A 20737-nucleotide genomic window follows, 5' to 3' on the forward strand; every position below is an offset into this window, starting at 1 on the left:
AGAGTGTTATCTGAGAACAGTTTTACTTCTTACTTCTATGAGACTGTTGGTAAATCAGGGTGAGAGGCGCTTTGGGAAATGTGTGTGTGTGTGTAGGAGATGGCTTGGGGCTGCAGGTTCTGTGTAGCCGGACAGGCCGAGGGCAGTAAAGACATGCTGTTCAAACGCCTACCTCCTCTTTCTGCCACGGCCTCCCACAGGCAACAAGGAGAGATTTTATGCTGGTAGAGCTTTGCCAAGCTTTAGCTAAAGGAATAAATGATAAAGAGGATTACAGCACTCTAGGTTTAATTTGGCAACTGGAACATAGCAGATGCTTTCCTAACAAAAAAAAATAACAAGTCAGTTTTCCATCCATTCATTAGAACTCCCGAGCTAAATCTCACGTGCAGGGTCATCGTGACTTGTTTTTTTGGACAGACGCCGCGTAGGTTTCCCTCTTTTGGGTTCCATATAAACTCCTGGGTAACTCTTGACAACCAGACCGCCGCAGTGAAGCCATTCAAACAAGAGAGGAAAGTTCCAGCGGAGGCGCAAATCACAACCGCGTCGTAACCGTGGCTGGCACTGTCAGCAGCGCTGGTGGAAACTTGAGTAAATATATTTATGCTCTCCTCTCTCCTCAGGAGCACTCACTCGTTTGCTCCTTTTCTGAAGCCTCCATACAGTTTATCCTGAACCACCGCTTTACCCCCCTCCACATCGGGTTCCTGTGGAACAACCGCCAACTAATCTGCAGTGCAGAACAAGGTGGGAAAAGTCACCAGAGTGGAGGAAAGTGATGTGTTTTCTCTGTCACCTTATCCCAACAAGATTCAGACCACTGCAGATCCCCGAAGGATGTTTTTTTTGAAGATTGCCTTGGAGGATGGACCTCAGATGTTTACCCCTGTTTAAAACTGCTAAGCAACAGCATTATGTCAGTTGACTGGAACTACTCCCTGCATGACTATGCATTTCACAACTCTGCAGAAAGGTGCACAACATCATTACTACAGATCTTCAGCAAGCTTTCTTGATGGAGTGCTGCCAATGCTACCGCCAATAAAAACTCTCAGTACAGATGTACCAAAGGGGAACTTTCATGCTGATCATTTTTGGGCTATTGTATTTTGGTACATGAAAGCTGCTTGCGGTACAACAAAGTTGTGCTTTTCTCATCTCTAGCATTCAAGTTTAGACATTTCAGCATTCAAGTTTAGACATTTCAGAGTAAATCGACGCATCTGCATTCTGCACCAAACACACATTGAGACTAAAATTTAATTTTTCAAATATAATTTTTCTCTATTTTTTCACATGACCTTGCCTTTCCCTACCATAGATAAGTAATGACTGCAGGGTTTGCCACAGTCTACTGTAAGCCTGGCGGGTCACCAGGCTCTGCTTGGGTCCCCAACAGGCTAAGAATTATTATTTGTTTTAGTTTTTTTTAAATGTTTTGCATTTTCTAAAACTTTATTGTCGGTATTCAACTATTGATCTTCCAAGAAGATCAATGACATAATTATCAAGTGAAATTTTAACATTTCTACAGTCAAAAACACAGCAGACTGCTGAATGACTGACTAGCACCCAGCCACCAGGTTTAGCAAGTTTTCTGGGAGAAACCCTGAAGTGCTTATGGATGAAAGGGTGGAAGAAATATCTTGAATGTTGTTATACATCTTATGCATCTCAGGCAGGATTTCCTGTAGTGTATTAATAAGCCTGGCAGAGCGTCAGGCTTTAATTGCCCCTTCTCCAGGCGAAGTGTCATTTGTTCATTTTAAATGAGGTTCATTCAATGCATCATTAACAAACGCTTGATAAGATGAATGCAAATTGAATAACACCGTCGGCCAATCAGGGTTTTTTCTTCCAGTATTCCCTGCAAATTTTGGCCCATCCCTGTTGGACAAGTAACAAATCACAACCAGTAAATTGACGTTACTAAACAAATAAAATCAGAAACAAGTAATATCAGAATTCTGTTCCCTAAGAATATTTAGTTGAGCATAAAAAAATTGATCTCTGTCCATTTTAGGTAACATTTCTTTTTGTCTTTCTTCTGCAGGTAAGAGTAGTGAGAATAACTCCTCTTAATCTCTAAACTGGCCACAGTTCTGCTAATCAGAGATAAAGTTCAGCATCAAGAACTTATTCAACCAAATCAGTTGAGAATAATCCCAAAAATAAGTATTTGTCCTCCTGCCCATCCCTGTCGTCGAATCGAGGTGCCAGCTGCTGATCACCAGCAGTCACACACCATCAATTAAAAACCCACAACACGTCTTAAAGCTCAGTGACGGACCGAGCAGAGAAGTGCTGGTGACAGCACTGGTAACAGTGGGAGGTAAGGCAGGGGCTGAGCTTCGGAAAGCTCTACCTGTGAAGGCTTGTCCTCGTATGACTGAGAACACATTCATGTGCGATCGAGGACGCTGGCTGCAACAAGCCCAAATTCCAAGTAAGCGTTGTTGTGAGAAAAAAAAAAGAAAAAAAAAAGCAGAGTAAAACAAGTTCAATGTGTACCAACCAGTGTGTAAGGAGAGATTTATTTCTCTGTGGTTCGTTCCTGAAAATGAACAAAGCCATGAGGGCTTCTCTAGGAGCCATTTGATGATTTTTTTTTCTTTTTGATCTTCACTTTTTGAACCTTGGTGTTGAAACCATGGCAGCAGCAGCTATATTCCTTCTCCCTTCCTCTCTGTGTTGTAATTATGAATGAACACCCTGATCTCTCTCTCCCTCGCTCTCTCTGTCTCTCTCACATACACACTCATCTCTCTTCCCATAAATCATCCCAACCACCTGAAACAAATCCCCAGCCAGGGAGAGCCCAGGATTACTACAGTCACCCCCAACCCTCCAAAAAAAACCAGCCGTGTTGATGCTGCTGTGATCTCCTCGGAGGCTTGTGTGCCAGGAATACACAGATGTTGGTGGAGCTCCCAAGTGACAAATGAGGCTATTTTTAGCGCAGACTGCCCACACATCCACGACTTTACAGCAGGGGAATTGTAATGTGTGTGTGTTGGAGGAGAGTGGGGTGGAGTGTGAGTGAGGAGTTAAACATCAAGCGGCGTCCAGGTGGTGAGACTGAGCGCATGGAAAGCAAAAGAGAGAGCGAGCTGTGGAAACTTAAACCGGGTCTTAAATAAGGGCAGAGACCGCAGCAAACTTCCACACAAACAGATACAGCTGACAGCAAGACCTGCACTTACAGAAAAGTTATACAATCCAGTCTGAGATATTCCAACAGTCTTTCCAGGCTGAAGAATGAAAGGTAAAGAGTGTTTTCTGTGTATGTCAGTAGTAATGGGGCCGTGCAGGCAGCTAGGGAACAGCAGCGTGTGTGTGTGTGTGTGTGTGTGTGTGTGTGTGGGGGGTGTGTGTGTGTGTGTGTGTGTGTTTGTGTGTGTGTGTGTGCGTGTGTGTGTGTGTGTGTGTGTGTGTCAAAGCACAAATTCATCTGAGGAAGTGACAGTGAGAATTCAGGCTCGGCTAACCTGCCACCTCCACTATGTCTCCGGGGACGATGTCTCTGGCTTTGATCCTCTGGACGGCCTTGCGGTCCATGCGGTACACCTTCCCCATCTCCGGCTCGTACTCCTTCAGAGCCTCGATGGCGCTCTCTGCGTTCCGCTCCTGCACCGCGAACGGCGAGTAATATAAGAAAAAAAAAACAAAACAAAAAGATGCATCAGGAGCAATTTAGCATTTTCTTCTTCAAACTGATGTTCACACTAAAGGCGTTCATTTAAAGGTCATTTTGGAAAAATGTGCTTTGGCCATAGAAATATTTGCCTTCATAAAGAAAATTCGATAAATTTCTCTGCATTTTTGTTTTAAGATTAAGCATGGTGAGCATGACTATATTTTATGTTGCCTTTACTGGGGATCTTGAATAAGACTTTCTTCTTTCTCTTCAGTGAAAATGAAGCGTGTGACATTTTACATGATCATGTCTTAACCTGACAGACATGTCACATCGTAATGGGCTAACAGGACAAATCCCAACCTGTGTTGGGATTTATAATTCACCGGGATGCACAGGTTCGTAAAGGTTATAACTACTTAGGTATGTGAATATGTAAACAGTCGTGAGAAAAACAAAGTGTGCTCTCTATGAAGTCTAAACTTCCAGTTCTGAAATTATCAAAACCTAAACCCCAGTGTACAAAACCATTATATTTATTATCTATTGAAGGTGAAAAAAGTCAAGGATCGAAAGGCTCCCTCATCATCACTCCTCCACCACCATGCTTGATCTTTGATTACCTGAGAAATTGGCTGTTGTCAAAACTGCAGTCTGTAACTTTTATAAAAATACTTCTCTCCTTTTTTTTTCTTTTTACATATTTGTCAAAACTGTCAATATGTCTATCAGGCAGTATAGCCTGATAGACACTCTGAAAAATTTTAAAAAAAAATCTAGCTCCTCTGTTTTCTCCCAGTGCTAACTAGAAACAACCAATCAGAGCCAGGGGGCGGGTCTTAGCGCTGTCAATCACAATCTCGCTGCTCATCCCTTCTTCTGGTTATTGGAACATAAATATTATGTTTTATATGGATCTGTATATTCCAGCATAATTAGCTGTGGTTTGGTTGTAACAGGACAGGGTTAGGACATTGTTCCAGGATTATTCTGCAAATTTCTGGCTTTTTCACACGAAATGTTACACACAGACTGCATGAAAAACATTTCTCACCTGCCATACTCCAATAACAGCGTTGGCAATGAGGATAAGCAGAATAACCAGAGGCTCTACAAAGGCGGTGGTAGATTCCTCTCCCTCTTCAAACAAAGCCAACACCTAGAAGAACATACAACATAAGTAAGCAAACATTTTTCACTCTCAGGTCACATTTTCCCCAGACGCTGGCAGAACAAAAGTCATTCAAGGAGGAATCTGGAAAAAGAAGCTCAAATTAATATGCAATAATAACTAACCCCCAGTCCGTCCAGACAAATGCCAAAACCCCTGATAGCTAACATTTACGTTTCTACTTAAAGCTCGACTGAATTAGCTTAGATCAAACGTGTCTGTTACCACTTCTTTCTCTTTTTTTTTTATTTTGTTTAGCTAAATAAACAACTACTGTCATCTGACTACCCCAATGTTTTACTCTTTTGTTAGGTGACCTTTGATAAAACTATTACAATTTATAGTAACTTACTTTAAGCAACAAAGTCTCAGTTTTCCTTTGTTGTAGCCAGAAACAAAGGGGGGTAAAAAAGACAAAGACAAGTACAGCTGATGACCTAAAGTAGTTTTAAGTAAAAGAAAAATAAAAATAAAAAAACAGTAAGAAAAAGCTTTAAAAATATTTTTGTTTTTCTAACAAAAATGCAAAAATAAACATCTGTACAGGCTTAATAGATTCACTTCTAGATGCCACATTGACAAAGTTTGCCCACAAAACAACAGGCACAATGAGAAGAATATCCCCCCATTTCAACTTAGTTCCAGGAGCAGCTTATGTTTTTTGTTCCCCCTTTCCCACCTGCTGCTGCACACTGCCAGCCAGCTGGCTAAAAGAAGTCTCCTGCACTTTTCGCTTACTTGTAAGAAAGACAAAATCGCCTGAATATACTTTCGTTTATGAAAAACCCAGACAGTCTCAGTGTGGAAAGTCTGTGATAAGAATCAAAAATAGTACATTTTAAGTTTGTAGAAAAGATATCAATAATTATTGTGTTGGATTATTTTAACAGAAACTGGATTATTGCAGTTATTGCATTTTTGTTTAACTTTTAAAGCAATTAAATCGTGTCAGACGTTTCAAATTTCTGTGCAAATGTTATCATACCAAGAGGTCGTCATGCCGACTGGGAATCAAGCTGAGCGGCGCATTTGATTAACAACGTCTCTTTTTTTTTTTTTTCTAGCTCCCCGTCGATGGAAGCAGTCAGACACGACTTCTTTGCACGAACACTGTTTCTTTATTTTGGCTTCATTTTGTGCAAACGCAGAGTCGGCATCATTAACATTCAGTCGGCGTTGCACTTCTGAATGCCTGGTGAAAAGAAGTTCAATTTTCTCTTGAGCTCTTTTCTTTTTTGTTTGTTTGTTTCCACAAATGTGTGCTTTTAAACACCAAATAAGCTCCCATTATTTATTTATTTATTTCACAGCCTCAACGGCTGGACCACAAAAGCAATACAGCAATAAAAGTGGATCTATGCCACGGCGGCCTCGATGGGACCCATCGAGTGACAGCGGAATATATTCTCTGCGGAGTATTGAGCACCGGCGCGCGCCGCCGTCACGGCAGCCTGAGCTCGGTCGATAGCTCATCTTTCCCCCTCATTTGGGACGCCGAGCCTCTCTTCTGACCGAGCTGAAATTGGAGGGCAACGACAGCAGCTCTCGCGCCGAGAACGGCTCAAAAGGCACTCGGGACAATCATCATAGATTCAGAGGCTGCCTTCAATACCCAAGTGCTTTCACCTCACTGTTAAGGAGTTCAAACAAAGAGAGAAGTTGGGTTGATTTTGCGGTTTTGACATTTACTGAGGGAAACCGGCCTGAAATTTGATTGTGTTCTGCTTCGTCACTTGATTCCCAAAACTAACTCTGTCCTTTCAGCTTTCAACATCACACCAAAACTTAATCGTCACAAACAAACAACTGCAGCCCAGGGTTTCCCCCGGTGTATTGTAAGCCTGGCGGGCCACCAAGCTTCACTTTTGCCCCCACCAGGCTAAGCATTGCTTATTTATTCAAGTCTTTTTAAAATGTAGCACCCAAACACCAAGCTTAGCAAGTTTTCTGAGGGAAACCTTGATAGGCATAAAGTGTTTTTCTATTGTATGCAGGCAAATATTCAAACTATTTGTTTGAATAGTTTGTTATAAACTGCAGGCCTCCTCTTGTATTCGACGAGACTTTTAACATTAACCCGACCCCACATTGAGAGACGGTGCTCCAGTTATTATTGTGTCCGGTGGTTAGGGTGGGTTGCTGTGGTTCCTTCCTGCAAAACCTCTTACGGGGTTGTGGCTTACTTTAGCGGCTTAGTCAAATAAAAACTGCAAACAGCACACAGGAGATGCACCAATCAGTTGGCCAGAGATGCGATTCTGAAAGTTTTTCCCTTATATGGCTCTGATCTGTGATCAGCAGGTCAAATCCTAAAAAAGAAACTTTTTTTCCTACAGGGTTGGGATTATAAGCTGAATAGTCATTTATTTTGTCACTTCCTCTTGGATTTTAAAATGACTTCCTCTGTCAAAGAACCCTCTTTTTCTCTCTTTGCCTTTTTTGTCCTTAAATAAAACTGTAAAACTTTTTCCTGAAGATCTGCACAAGTGCTCAGGCGACCTGACCAGATCCACTTTACTTCAATGACCTTCATTGTCGCGCAATGCAAAGGAGGCTGGAAAATCTCATGATCCCAATTTGAATTTATTCAAAATTGCAACCAAATGAGTCCGGGTTTAGGGTTCAACTTTGACTCAGCTCCACTCTGCTTTTGCCACTCCCTGACCCCAGTGGAAACATACAAAACACTGAGCAAATAGACTCATGAAAGAACTATAAATATCTCATCAATCAAAAGCAGAGCACCGAAACAAGAACGCTTCAAGAAGCCGATCAACGGCAACGTAGTTTTGTTTTTGTGTTGCTACAAAAGCCTTACTCCACTGAAACCACCGTGACCTAGAACAGCACAGCCGTTCAGCTACAGCGTTTGTCTACGAACGCAGATAAAAAGCCCAAGTCCTCGCACTGACAAGAGTTATCTTCTGTCATGAGCGTTTTTAGAGCGATTTTCCGACGTCCCAGAAATAGCAATAGCAATTTTCATCCCAAGACAGCGGGGAAGTGCTGCAACAGATGGAAAAAAGTCATTAAACAGGCAGGATTCCCTCCCTCCACCCCTTTGTGACCTTCTCCTCCCTCAGGCTGTAGCCAGGGTCACAGTTTGAGGCACCACAACACACAGAGTTTTGATTCATTGTTTTGTTTCCAGCTTTTGGCAGACGCACTGTACTTGTTCCCTGTGCAGAAATCACACCAGACGGGCTCACACGGAAAGACTTTGCATGTTTTGCTTCATCCGGTGAAGGGAAAATTATTGCCACCTTCAAATTTTCTATTTTTTTGGTCACATTTTAACATTTTAATAGAAGAAAAGCATAAGCAGATTCAAAATGCTGTTTTTGATTAAGATTTCATCTATTAAGGAAAAAGAAATTATACAAAGGTTTTATTCTTTATATGTATATGTTTGAGTAAAATGAACTTTGTTTTTTATTCTGTAATCTACTGACATGTCTAAGAAACTGCAAGGTAAAATTTTGTATCTATTTCCAGAAAATAACAAAAAAGTGCTTACAGATATCAAACAATATAAAGAAAAGAAGTTTATGTTCATTTAGAAACAGCAATTCTAAAGTTTTAACTCAAGAAGAGTTCAGAAGTCGATATCAGGAGGAGCAACCAGAAGGTTTTCAGTGCAGTGGGCTCTTCATTTTTTATTTTTTATAAAATGTGAAAAGGAAAAGTGATTTTAATTCATGATATGAAGGAACGTTGAGTAAAAAAAAACATGCGAGACAAATGCAAACATGATTTGAGATGGAGGTGAATTGTATTTCCATAAAGAATAAAGCAAAAGTTGAAAAGAAAAATTGCAGATATGTGTAAAGGGGTAAAACCTTTTCACCGTTCTGGAGGTTTCTGTGAGTCCTAAGAGGAGAATAAAGTGGCTAACAGGGCAGTCTTTTAGGCAGCAATTTTCTGTCCGTTGTCCAATTAGGGTCTCAAGTCCCACTGGGTTCACATTTACAATGAAGACAGAGCAGAAATAAGGAGAGTGCTGGCGGCGTTTTAATTAGCTGGTACTCACAAAGGAGACGCAGGCAGCTAGCAGCAGGATCCTGACCAGGAGGTCCTCAAATTGCTCCACCACCAACTCCCACAGGGATTTCCCTGAAACGTGCAAACGACACGTCACACACACACACATCACATCGAGATCAAGACACAAGCTCGCCCAGAAAGGCGGAGCAACGTATTGACATTAGATCTGAGATGATGATGATGATGAGCAGCTGGAAAAGCCAGGCTGTTTACAAAGGAGTAGTGCTGTGTGCTGATGGGTGGGAAAGTCCTGCAGGGTGCAATCCTAAAGTTTACCCGCAGGTCTATATAAAACAAAAAGATCCATACACAGGACACTCAATCAGGTAGTAAAGGGAGGAGGGTGGCAGCTCATTAGAAGAATCAATATTTACCTTCTTCGGCTGGGAGCTCTGTGGACGTCGCACACCATCGGTTGAGGAGGAATAAAATACAGCCAAGCAGGAGAGGGAGGCGGAGGGAGAGAAAGACAAAGAGTAGTTAATGCATTTGATTACTTCAGTGTGACATTGAGATGCACACGCGCATACAAATTGCTTTGTAGGGCTGTTTGGCTCGGATTAAACGGCACAAACTGAGGCGGCGCAGTCACTTGTTGTTTGCTGAGGATCCGAACCTGAAAGCAAGCCACCGCTGAACTTCTCTGGAGGAATTTTAAAACCAACACCGTCAGAGTTGCACTGATCTCGTGGGTCGATTTCTCGTTTTTTGTCCAGCCCGATTTTCTTGGCGAAGAACTTTAATGCATCTAAATTCGTATGCAAAAGCAGCAGCTAAGCATAAATATAAGCAACCATCAAGAGAACAAAATGTGTGGCAGGCTCTTAGTAGGAGTTATACTTTAAAATCCAACCAAAAACGAGGAAATTACAAGATTACATCAAAGCATACGTCTTTTAACTTATCAGATTCAAACTCAATTGAATAAAAAATCATGCCATTTAGCTGAGAGAATAAAAAACACCTCTATATATCAATATGTATATATATAGAGAGAGAGTATAGTGTCATGAGGAAGAGATGAAAAAGACCTATTCTAAGAGCCAATTTTAGCATCTAAACTTAACTACTTCACTTCTCTTGCCTTCAAAAGGACAAATTCAGCTGTAAATTTTCTATGTCAAAATACTGAGAGTTATGATTTATGAACTAAAGGAAATCTGCAAATACTCGAGATTCCATCTAAAAATGCTCACGACTCCCATCTATTTTAATAGTTCAATCAGCAAATATATCACACTGTGCATTAATAAGTACAGTGGAAACTGCCTGAGGGCTGCTACAGAGGCTAGCATTTTTATTTGTGTTCTTGTAGGTACAGCCAAGCAATAGCAATCAAAATAAATGGAGCTCCTGAATTGGCTAGCGTCTAATGTAACGTTGCATGTAGGTATTTCACTTTCCCACACTGCACTTTCTTTCATTGCTTTACAAACAAATCTAGATGTAGGCAAATTTATGTTATGTCATGATGTATTTATTCACAATTTTGGCGTAAATCCAGTGACATTTTACCAGTTCCATACTACAAGTAGGAAGATAAAAGGCTAATCAACTGATTGGTGCAGAAGCAATTAAAAAAAAACACACACACACAACAACCTAAAGTGTGGATAGTCTCTCTTGAAATTTTAAAAACAGACACCGACGCTGCACAATAAACACCGCCTCGTATTTGGACAGAAAACAACCAATGCCTTATTTTTACTCTAGACAAGTTGAGCATCCCATCCACTCTCACTTGCTGAGCAGAACTCCTCGCCCACCACGCGCATGAGTCAGTGGTGTGAGGAGACGGCACATCAGTCATGTTTTAAAAACACACCAAATGACGAGGGCTGCCGATCGGAGTCACCGCAGCGAGTCCGAGGCGTGATTAGTCACCGTGTTTGTCGCAACGCAAGGTTATGACTGAGCAAGTCCCACGTAACAGCCATCCTCCGTTACATCTGCCTGAGAAAGAGAGGCTCCGGCCACATGGCGCGCCGGAGTCGAAGTAAGCAGAAGCTGAAATTACGTCGTGAATTGGTGGGAAAGCGGGTATATTTAGAAGGCGCTGGGCTGGAACATTAAATGACAGCAGTATTCTCTGCTGTGGAAACCTCGTGTTGTGACCGCAGCGAGCAGCACGAGTAACAATCGTGACCCTGTACGGAGCGGGGCTTGGAAGAGAGGAAAGCCCGTGAAGTGAGCTAAAAACAAACATGGCAACTAATCACACTGCGGCAGAGGGGAGTTACTAGACTTCAGGGAGGCGTTTTAAATAAATGGGTTTTCTTGGTGATCAAGAGGAAAACAAAGAACCACAGCTGCAAAGATTGAATAGCATGGAAAACAGAAAAACAATGTGACTCTGGTTCTTTGATAGAGCTGACATTATTAAATTGAAAACAATTTGAAAATTGAGAAATTATAGGTTGATGCCTTTCTAGACCAAAACAGTGGGATTCGGTATCTGGCCAGCTAGCATGTGAATCTCTAAGATTTATTCTTAATCTGCTGCAACATGATAGGTTAACCTTTAATCTGCCATTTTGATTATGATCCATTTTCGCAAAAATACTAAAATACTATAACACTACACTAACAGTACGTTTTCTTTCACGCCAATAAAATCTAGTTAGTTAGCTGGGTTACCTGCTCATGTAGCCTGCAAAACAGCAATGTTACTTGTAGACAAATTCCACTTTTAAAAACAGCGTCACTTTTATCTTATTGTGACTGGAGGGTAATAAAACCAAAACTTTTAGGCTGCAGCAGAACGGAAACAGAATTTCTCTCTCGTGAGAAAAATATCCTTCTGCAGCAACATGTGGGGGAGGGTTAGAGCCACCTTGCTCTATGAGTCCATCTCACCAGTAAAACTAAAACAAGAATGTTAAACCTTTGAGGAGAACCAGCTCAGACCCGGATAAAGACTGATTTACGCTTATCGCATCTGTTCGGTGCCACATAGTCAAACTACCGCATTTCAGAAACCACGCTCTTCTGCGGCAACCGAATTTTCCACAACGTACACCTCTAAAAATTTGTAACAACACAGACAGTTCAGGAACATGGAGGACAAGCAAGAGTTGATAAATACATCCACCTTAATGATCCCGCCCATAAACACAAAAATACCTCCACCACAGTCACAGATGCACCATATTCCTGCTAAAAACTGTGGGTTTTTTTTGTTTGTTTTACTTCTAAACATGTAACAATTTCCTTATGCCCCCTACACTGCCCCCTGGAGTCTAGGAGAATATGGGTAGTGATGAGGTAACAACCAGCTCCTTGTTCTACGCCATTTGCTTGAAAAGATGCTGAAGGGAGGCCTTTTTTCTTGGTTTCTACAGACATATTTTTTAATGAACTGCAACACTTTCAAACTGCTGAATTTTTCTTTCTTGTAAGCGATGAGGGTAGGAAAAGTATCATTCTCAGTTTAGCCTGTAGCAAAACTAAGCGGTTTATTGCAACCCAAACAACTCGCACGAAAAAAACAACAAGCGGCGCAAAAAAAGCATCAAATATGCATTAAAGCTCGACACGACGACACAAGAATGTCTCCGGGCTTTACTGCAAATGATCTGCTGAATTATTAGAACCACATTGTCTTTTCTGAAAACAACCCTCATTTCTCTCTCCCTCTCCCCTCCAACAAAAGACCCTCCTCGGCCTGTGTAATAAGAGCCGATGACTCACTGTGGATAGCTTTTCAAACCTGCTGTCTGGAGGGTTTTCAGAGTTCAGATTGGACACGGTTGAACTCACAGGGGACGTTGGACTGTGGTGTGCCAGCAGAAGTGGGAGAAGTAGCTTCTGCTGTTTTCTATGCTCCACCAGTCTGACATAAGAACGTTCCCCTTTTCTGCTCCTGCCTGGTTGTGCAATTTCTCGACGGCAGCCGGCTTGCCTCCAGACAGAGATGGGATGAGTAAAAGGACAAGATAGATGAGGGTAGAAAACAGGGAGGTTAGAGAGAGGGGAAGGGCTGGAGGTGTCGGGACGGGGTTCCCCGGCTTCCCTCTGCCAAGGATTCCCTCCCAGTCATCAGGGCTGCTTCGACCCGAGGCTTGCCAAGGCGCATTCCTGAATACTGACTTCACCTCTCTCCCTCGCTCTCTCCATGTCCCCGCCGCCTCCTCCTCCTCCCTCGCAGCCCAGACAATGAATAAAAAGAGGCTGTTTACGCACAGCAGAATAATCGAGCAGCGCCAAGCAGAGGGGAGACACTTCCTGGAGACAGTTGCCAACAACAGCAACAGGGAGACCGTTTCATGGTCCAGAGAGAACTGGGGGAAAGGAAAAAAATAAAAATAAAGGCAGGAAGCCGTCCATCACAACAACCACGTGGCGAACATTATGCTGGGTAAAGAGTTTAACGTTCAAGATCCTTTTGATGGTCACAAAGGAGTTTCCAAAATTCCAATTAATATTATCATTATTAATTCTATTAATAATGGGAATCAGTCCCTTTTTAATAATCAGATTAAAATCAATGAGAGGCCAATTTTTCTTTGACCAGATCAATAGCTACTCCATTTTTTCTTGATGAGATATGACCAATGATTGGCTGAAATCTGATTGATGAATTGGCTTATGTTCTCTTTTTGGCCGTGATCTGTGCAAGTTCAAATGAAAAAAAATAAATAAAATGAAAACAATCTGAAAATTGCTCGTCTTGGAAAATGGAATAGGAGAAACCCGATCGGTGCGTTTCCGATCATGACCGAGATCATTGGGTCGTTTCCAACAAGCCAGGATTCAGGCTGCCGTGTGAAAACTGCAAACACGAGAAATGTTTCGCCAGTTACCACGGCGACCGGGCTCACAGCCCGTCACGACGTAATGCATCAGTATCTGTCAAACCGTCCTGAAAAGAAAAAGAAAAAACGACAACTCCCATGCAATAATAGGGGCTTTGATACAGCACATCACAACATGCTCCTCTTTCTAATGCAGATATTCCGTTTCTGCCTCCCCTCCTCGATCTGCGGCTAATGCACCTTTAGCAGCAGCGAGGAGGCAAGCAGACACATAAACAAGCCAACAAGTCCAGTGAGAGGGGAAACACATTTATAGCAAAGAAGGAACAGTAAGCTGAGGACTTGTGCTTCAAGATCCCGAGCAATCTACTAACCATAAGAGCGTAAAACAGGCCTATAAATACCATGATGGTAACCCCTAATGATAGCTTCCTATATCCACTTAAAACTCTTAACGTATTCTCCCACTGGAAACGGTCTGAACGCATTAGCCGTATCAAATGGGAATGATAAATGTACCTCATTATCAACTCTAACGTTATTACGGAGCGCTCAGAAAGCAGCACGTACAACAGAGACATCAGTCGTCTCATCGGGTCGCTGTTTTTCTTGGATTACATGGCTGCAGAGCAGCAACGCGCCGGACTTGGCAACAACCTTGGGTTTTGGATTTTGTTTAATTCTCATGTTGATCAGTTCAGAATTCTGTCAAAGTCAAGGGATTTTAAAATGGGGGAAAAGGGGAAGATTTTGATTAACATTCCAGTGTTTTTAAGGCCTCAAACCAACAAGTGTAAGACTTTATGGTTTAAAAGGGACGTAAAGACAACAGAGCTGTCAGACACCTTAAGAATCCTGGAAGAAAATAGCCTGAAATATTGGGAGGACCCTGTTTTAGAAGTCTGCAGTCTGTTTTTAAGAATCTCCAGCCATTAGACCGATTGACTTGATGGAAATTTGTCAAAGTTGGTGCAGAAAAGTCATGCACAGACATTCAGATGAGTTCAAGAGGACTGAATGGGGCTTTGACTGTGCACAGCTCACTGACAGTTGACAGTGATAGGACATTATAAATAGATTTAAGGAAGTGCTGGGAAAAATGTTCATGGAAAAGCTACTGTCCCTCGGGTTTGTGGGACACGAGATCAAAACATGCATCGCATATGAAAAGAAGACGGATGATATGGGCTCTCTGATCCCTGGTTCACCAATTTGGATACAAAAATTAATATTGGGTTTATTCCTACTTTTATATCTTTACAAAAACAAAATAGAATTACGGAACTGCAACCATAGCATTGATCTTTAGTGCAGTTCAAATATGTGACTGGAAAGTGCTTCAAAAGCAGGAAGTGAACTATAGCGCAGGGCATTCTGGGTAAATACAACCAAAACAAACGTGCGGGTCCAGCAGCGAGGAGTTTGTGTCGTTTCCTTCACTGGTTCTTGGTGCAGCGCCACCACAGGACAGGAGGGGTATATGTGTTTCACAGAGTTTGGATTGTTTGACACAGAGCAGTGTAAAACTGGCTGAAAATGCAACAAATGTTGCAATTTGGGTAGACTCAGTTGAGCCGAGTCTACCCGACTGTCACCCTTAAGAAAAATCTAGTAGACAGAGGCGCCGTTTACGACCATTAAAGGTACGAGCCGTCAAAGTTGAAACCACCAGTACCTGCGGCGGATTTGTTGCCGATTCTTAGGGGATGTTATTAAACTTTGAAAATAAATCTGATACCACAAATAAATAACAATTAAGAGCGGTTAAAATTCATGAGATTGAAACTGTGCAGCTATGAGTGCTGGCCTGAATCTATTTGAAAGAAGCTGAAGAAAAGCTGAAACCTGAAACCCAAACATGCACCTCAATGCCACCAGCAACAAAAACTGACAAGGTGGCAGGTGTGCCAGCACATGTGAAAGATGAGTCCTGATGGTCACATTCTACACAACTGTGCCACGCTTTGTGTTTCCTTGTATGGGGGACACTATATTATTAAATATTAACTTTTCTAGCCATTTCAATTTGGGTATTTGTATTTATTTCTTCAGTTGGGTTGGACAAACCATTTCTAAATTTGCTAAGTATTGATTGACTTTGCTTTGGTAGTAATAATGTTTTAATTAATATCACTGTTACCATTTAAAACAAAAATGCAGAACTGCTGCATAAAGTCGTCATTTTATTCAGCAGTCTGTTCAGAGTTTCAGATTTCTACTTGTAAAAAAAAAGTGAAAATTTCCACTTTGATCTGGGCAACAACCTTTAGTTGATGACTGTTTTGTTTTTTTCCATCATTAGTGCTTTTCTGGAGTTCATTCACTGTCGGACAAACATACAAGACAATCATAGGATTTCATAGTAATTAACTTGTGACGCGTTTAAGTCCTGTGAGATTTTTTAAAATTGTACAGCGTGTGCCAAGCATACAAGAAGTGATTTTTTCTTTCTTTTTTTTTTTTAGAAACTTTCACAGATATTCGGATTAATTGTGCAACACTTGGACCACAGACTGTCCCTCTGTGGTGGCCGACAGGTGACTTTAAAAGAGAAGAAGAACTCTTGTGTCATTTCAAAGCAGAATGATACCTGACAGATAAACTGTGCATTAAAGTTTTGGTCACTGCTGGTTTCAGTCATCTGCATAAACAGTTTCAAAAATCTGTTCTTGGTTTTCTGATTAAGGAATCCCACCACGTCTTGGCAGAAGGTGCCAAACGGAGCTTTGTGTTTCTTTAGTTTGTTTGACACTTTGACAAAACCAGCATTAAAACCTGCTGACATCTAAAGATCCTGAACGGATTCACACGTTCTAAAATAATTTGTTAATTTCATTGAGGCTGATTCCAATAACATGCACAGTTGGTGTATATAAAGGGCACCAAAGGAGTTAATGTGCTGGAGAAAACAATTTGGTTTATTTCAGCTATAGATTAACTGATCTATTTGATATTCTGGTACAGATACAGATATTTTGGGGAGATTTCAGCTAACATTTGAGATTTTCTGTAGCCAATTAGGACGGCAGTTGACATGCTGCAGCTGTTCATTGGCCGGACCGTTTCTGGCACCAACAATCTTGGTGACAGAAACTGTATCTTCCCCATCAATCTGTATTTGCACAGAATATTGCATGCTGAACTTATCCAGTGGAATCATTTACACGGTCCACTTGTGACTGCATGCTGCTTTTGTTTGCCTTTACAAATGCTGCATTTTAATGATTTGATCATCTGCTGCAGATTACGGCAGCTGTTTATTGTTGTGGATTCATAGAGAAGTACATTTAATCTTTGCATCCATGCAATGTTTCACATGCGTGACATTCTCTTTAAAATGAGACCAAAATGTCACATTTTACCACCACCGGCAAGTTAAGAGAGGAAAAGGAAAACATGCTGTTAACAGAAAAGGACATGCATGAGGTGATTAGCACAGAGCTGTTAGCTCTGTCGGGACTCGAAGCTTCCTCTTCGAGGTCACAGCTGTGCAAAGAGTCGTTTTATTTTTTAATAAATAAACAGGCGAGGAGGAGGGTGGCAAATAGCCATCCAGTAGCCAACTAATACAGCTGAAAGCTGCCAAGAGAAAAAAAAAAATCTGCAATCCCCAAAACACCGGCCCCCAAAAATATCTGTGTTAGTGCTGTGCTATTAATACGGTTTATTCTAGGTTTGGAAACCAGAGCGACACTTCTGTCCAATCAAAAGGACCGATCAACAGCTCTGAAGCAAGAGCGGCGAGAGAGAAAACTTTGTTGCTCTGGAATCGTGGTTTGAAGAATCATGAATTGCAGAGGCAGTGTGCAGCAAAAGATGTGGGCCAATAAGGTTAAAATTATTCGTTTTTATTCTGTGCTTTACCAAATTCAGTATTGTAGTGGGGCATAACCAGGAAGTGGTTCGACACACAAAAAATCCGCAAGATGTGACTTTTTTTTATCCGCCCCACTTACAGCTATGTTTTGAACCACTTATAGCTGTTTTAAAGTTTTGCACTCCTACAAAGTAAATTATGAGCATGTTGTCATGGTTTCTCCATTATATTTAGGTCTGAACCCATGAATCAGATTTGATTCAAGTCGTCCTAAAGATTGGTGTGGTACTGAAAGCAGAACCCACATCCCCAATCTCAAGCTTTTATGGAGTTTCCCAGGTTTTCTTAGCAGACTGCCCTGTACCTGCTGAGGTCAAGCCTCCCCACAACATCGTGTTATTGTCACAAAGACGTGTTATGTGGACATTGTGGTTTTCCGCCATGCCCAGCATGTTAGACGTAGCCCAGTAAGATTAATTTGGGTCAGGACCAGCCAAAGTACTGCTCTACATGTGACTTGTGGAAAAATGCAAACTACACGTTTTGCAGCTTTCTGTCAGAAAATGCTACAACTCGTGCTACTCTTTTGTCAAGGTCAGGTCAGATTCTTCCACCTCAGTCGTGGTTGGCGGCAGCTCCCCCAGAGTTACCCTGGGTAACTTGTCCGCTTGCATGATTACTGCTCTGTTTAGGTGAGCGGCCATGTTTGGGTAGGTGTGTGGTGCGTTTTTTTTTTTTTACATTTTTTGAATGACATTCAAGGCTGGGACTGTTTAATAACCTGGACCTTTTTCTTCCCCTGATCTTTCTGCCGGGTCACTTGGTCTTCATGATGCTGCTAAAAGTGCTGTAAAAGTAACATCTATTCTCTTTAAATAAGCTGTCAGAAAATCACATGCGGTCGACAATTGAATTGCTGAATTTTCTGCGGACATAGATCTTTTCAAATTTTCTGTTCAGTTATTATGCTACAATGATTGTGTTTAGTATTTATTTTCACAAATCACAGAGTGGCGGTAGTCCCATTTCATCATAATGCTGCACAAAGTGTGACTAAATAATAAGAATAAAAAGCTACCGTATTAAATCATGCTCCTAACTGCTAAACATATTGAATATATTAATATAAAGTTTATATCTATAAGCCCATGCATCATTATCTTTCATTCTTTATAATTATCCAAAATAAATTCCATGTTCTGTGGCTGCAACATGACAAAATAAAAATATTAAGGAATGCGAATAGCATTGCATGCATTTCTGAACAAACTGAACTAAATTAATAAATAAATGCAATGACTGAGAATAAATGAGACACAGGCAGGTTTCATGTGTGGGACCATCTGTGCTGCAGAGCTCCAGCGACGTCCAATTAAGAGAAAAAATTAATAAATAAAATCCGAACATCACACGTCAGTTCGCACTGTTTCCATCTGCATGCTATGCTCGGCCGTCGCTTTATTTTGGAAACATTCATATATACCATCTGGCTCCAAATATACTCAAAACATTTCCGCCCAGAGCTCATCGATCTGCACAAAACCCTAAAAACACCCAGGCTGCATAAAACACCTCGTCTTACTTTTTCTCTGCAGAAGACCGGACTCTTACTCAACAACATCATCATCATCATCATCATCAACAGCATACGGCTGTGACAGATGCAGAGGTGGGAGGGAAGAAGTGACGAGCTAGAACAGGATCACAGCTCCATCTGAAGCCAGATACACACAAGAGCCAACTAGAAGAGGGAAGTGACTCAACCCCCCCTGCAAACAGCTTCAAGTTTAGCTTTCTCTAACCCTAACTGTCCCTTCTCAGCCCACAAAGTGCCAACACTGTTCACGCCGTTTCACCAACTCCACCGGACACCTTTTCTGTTTCTTTTAGCAGCTGACAGCCGCACGGTCAGAAGCAATGTGCAGTCGCTCTGGTGCGAAGGAGGAGGAGGAGGAGCAGCAGGAAGCGGCACAACGTATCTCGTAGTTCAAACTTGAGAGCGATAAAGTCAGACCGCACTGATGTTGAGTTGCAGAACAGGAAGAGAAACGACATCATGACAGAGATCCCGCCAGACTACTAGAGGAAGTTGTAGTTATTATTTGTGGCAGAAGCAAAAGCGTGCAGAGTGCTGCAACATTTCAGAAGTGAAGCAGGGAGACTTCAACCTGCAGGCTATGATGAGAAAACAGGCAAAAAATATAGGAACATCTGAGAAGACTTTAAATTGATGCAAGCAGAGTGGCACAGCGCAGCCTTCCAGTGTATGAAAAAGTTTGAGTTTTGCCTTCATGACATTTTAGAAAGTCAGGCAACGACCTAAGATTCAGCCGCACAGAACAGTAACCTGAGAAAAACACAGCAGTTTCACTATATTTACAGAAAAACAAAATCTGAATTAAAATGCTTAACATTATCAAGTCGATTTGAATAATTCTACAAACTGGTTCATGCTAGTCTGCTGTTAGCATACTCAGAGGACGCCGCATTTAATTTCACTCCCCTTTAGGACACATTAAATATAAGGTCAGATGTTCCACATTTTTCCACAGCACGTATTTCCTACTTATTATCATAATTGGGTATTGATCTCTAACAAAACCAGAGATCGGAACTTGGCCACAATAATTTAAACATTACGTCTCTGGCTAAAATCATATAACATATTGACAATTCCAATTATAACAATCACAACTACACCCAACTCTTGACTATAATTCATACAGACCATCAAAAAGCTAAAACCTGCTAAATTTGGTCAGTGTTTAAGTAAAACAGCTCTACTTTAATGAGTACAGTAGGTGGCTCTCCGATTATTTGCACACAATGATTGTTCACAGTTCTTGTAACTGGAACAACATAAGAAAAAGTCATATTTGCATCTCATTAAAAGGACTTTAAACCATGGGAACAGTAGGAAGGAACATATTTGCGTCTTTGAACCCAGTTTCAAAAACCTTGTTACCACTAGATGAACCCCGCCTCATTAATGGGAGTAGCTCCTTCAGTCTTCACATCGTGACTCTACATGTTTGAAAACATTTCCAAACCGTTTGTGTCGCCAGCCGGCTGACCAGCAGTATGCAGCAACAGGTGTGGGAGGGTCAGCGCTGCGTTAGAGTCAGCTCCGGTCACCCCGGCGCTTTCTCGGGTATCTCACACGTTGACGTAAAATGTTAGAAACCGTTACCCGCCGCCCGGCAATCGCTCCATGCCTACTAGAAGAGCTTCCATCGCGACGCAAAGTGCCCGATCCGACTGTGTTGCATAATGGGTCTTCGTGTGGGAGGGTCCCGTCTAATTTTTACAAG

At 41.7% G+C, this 20737-nt stretch overlaps 1 protein-coding gene across 5 annotated transcripts in view; it reads right to left on the reverse strand.

The window, feature by feature from the left end:
• Nucleotides 1-20737, reverse strand: part of atp2a3 (ATPase sarcoplasmic/endoplasmic reticulum Ca2+ transporting 3) — a 79160-nt gene that overhangs the window by 26718 nt on the left and 31705 nt on the right. For all 5 annotated transcript variants that reach the window (XM_055043485.1, XM_055043482.1, XM_055043486.1 and 2 more), the window contains exons 5-8: nt 9230-9247; nt 8842-8924; nt 4695-4799; nt 3492-3630 (exon numbers count right to left, since the gene is read on the reverse strand). In XM_055043485.1, the coding sequence (XP_054899460.1) occupies nt 3492-3630; nt 4695-4799; nt 8842-8924; nt 9230-9247 (345 nt within the window). The remainder of the gene's footprint in view (nt 1-3491; nt 3631-4694; nt 4800-8841; nt 8925-9229; nt 9248-20737) is intronic.

This window comes from Poeciliopsis prolifica, unplaced genomic scaffold, assembly GCF_027474105.1.
Source record: "Poeciliopsis prolifica strain line A6 unplaced genomic scaffold, Auburn_PproV2 SCAFFOLD019, whole genome shotgun sequence".
In the NCBI taxonomy this organism is placed as follows: Eukaryota; Metazoa; Chordata; class Actinopteri; order Cyprinodontiformes; family Poeciliidae; genus Poeciliopsis; species Poeciliopsis prolifica.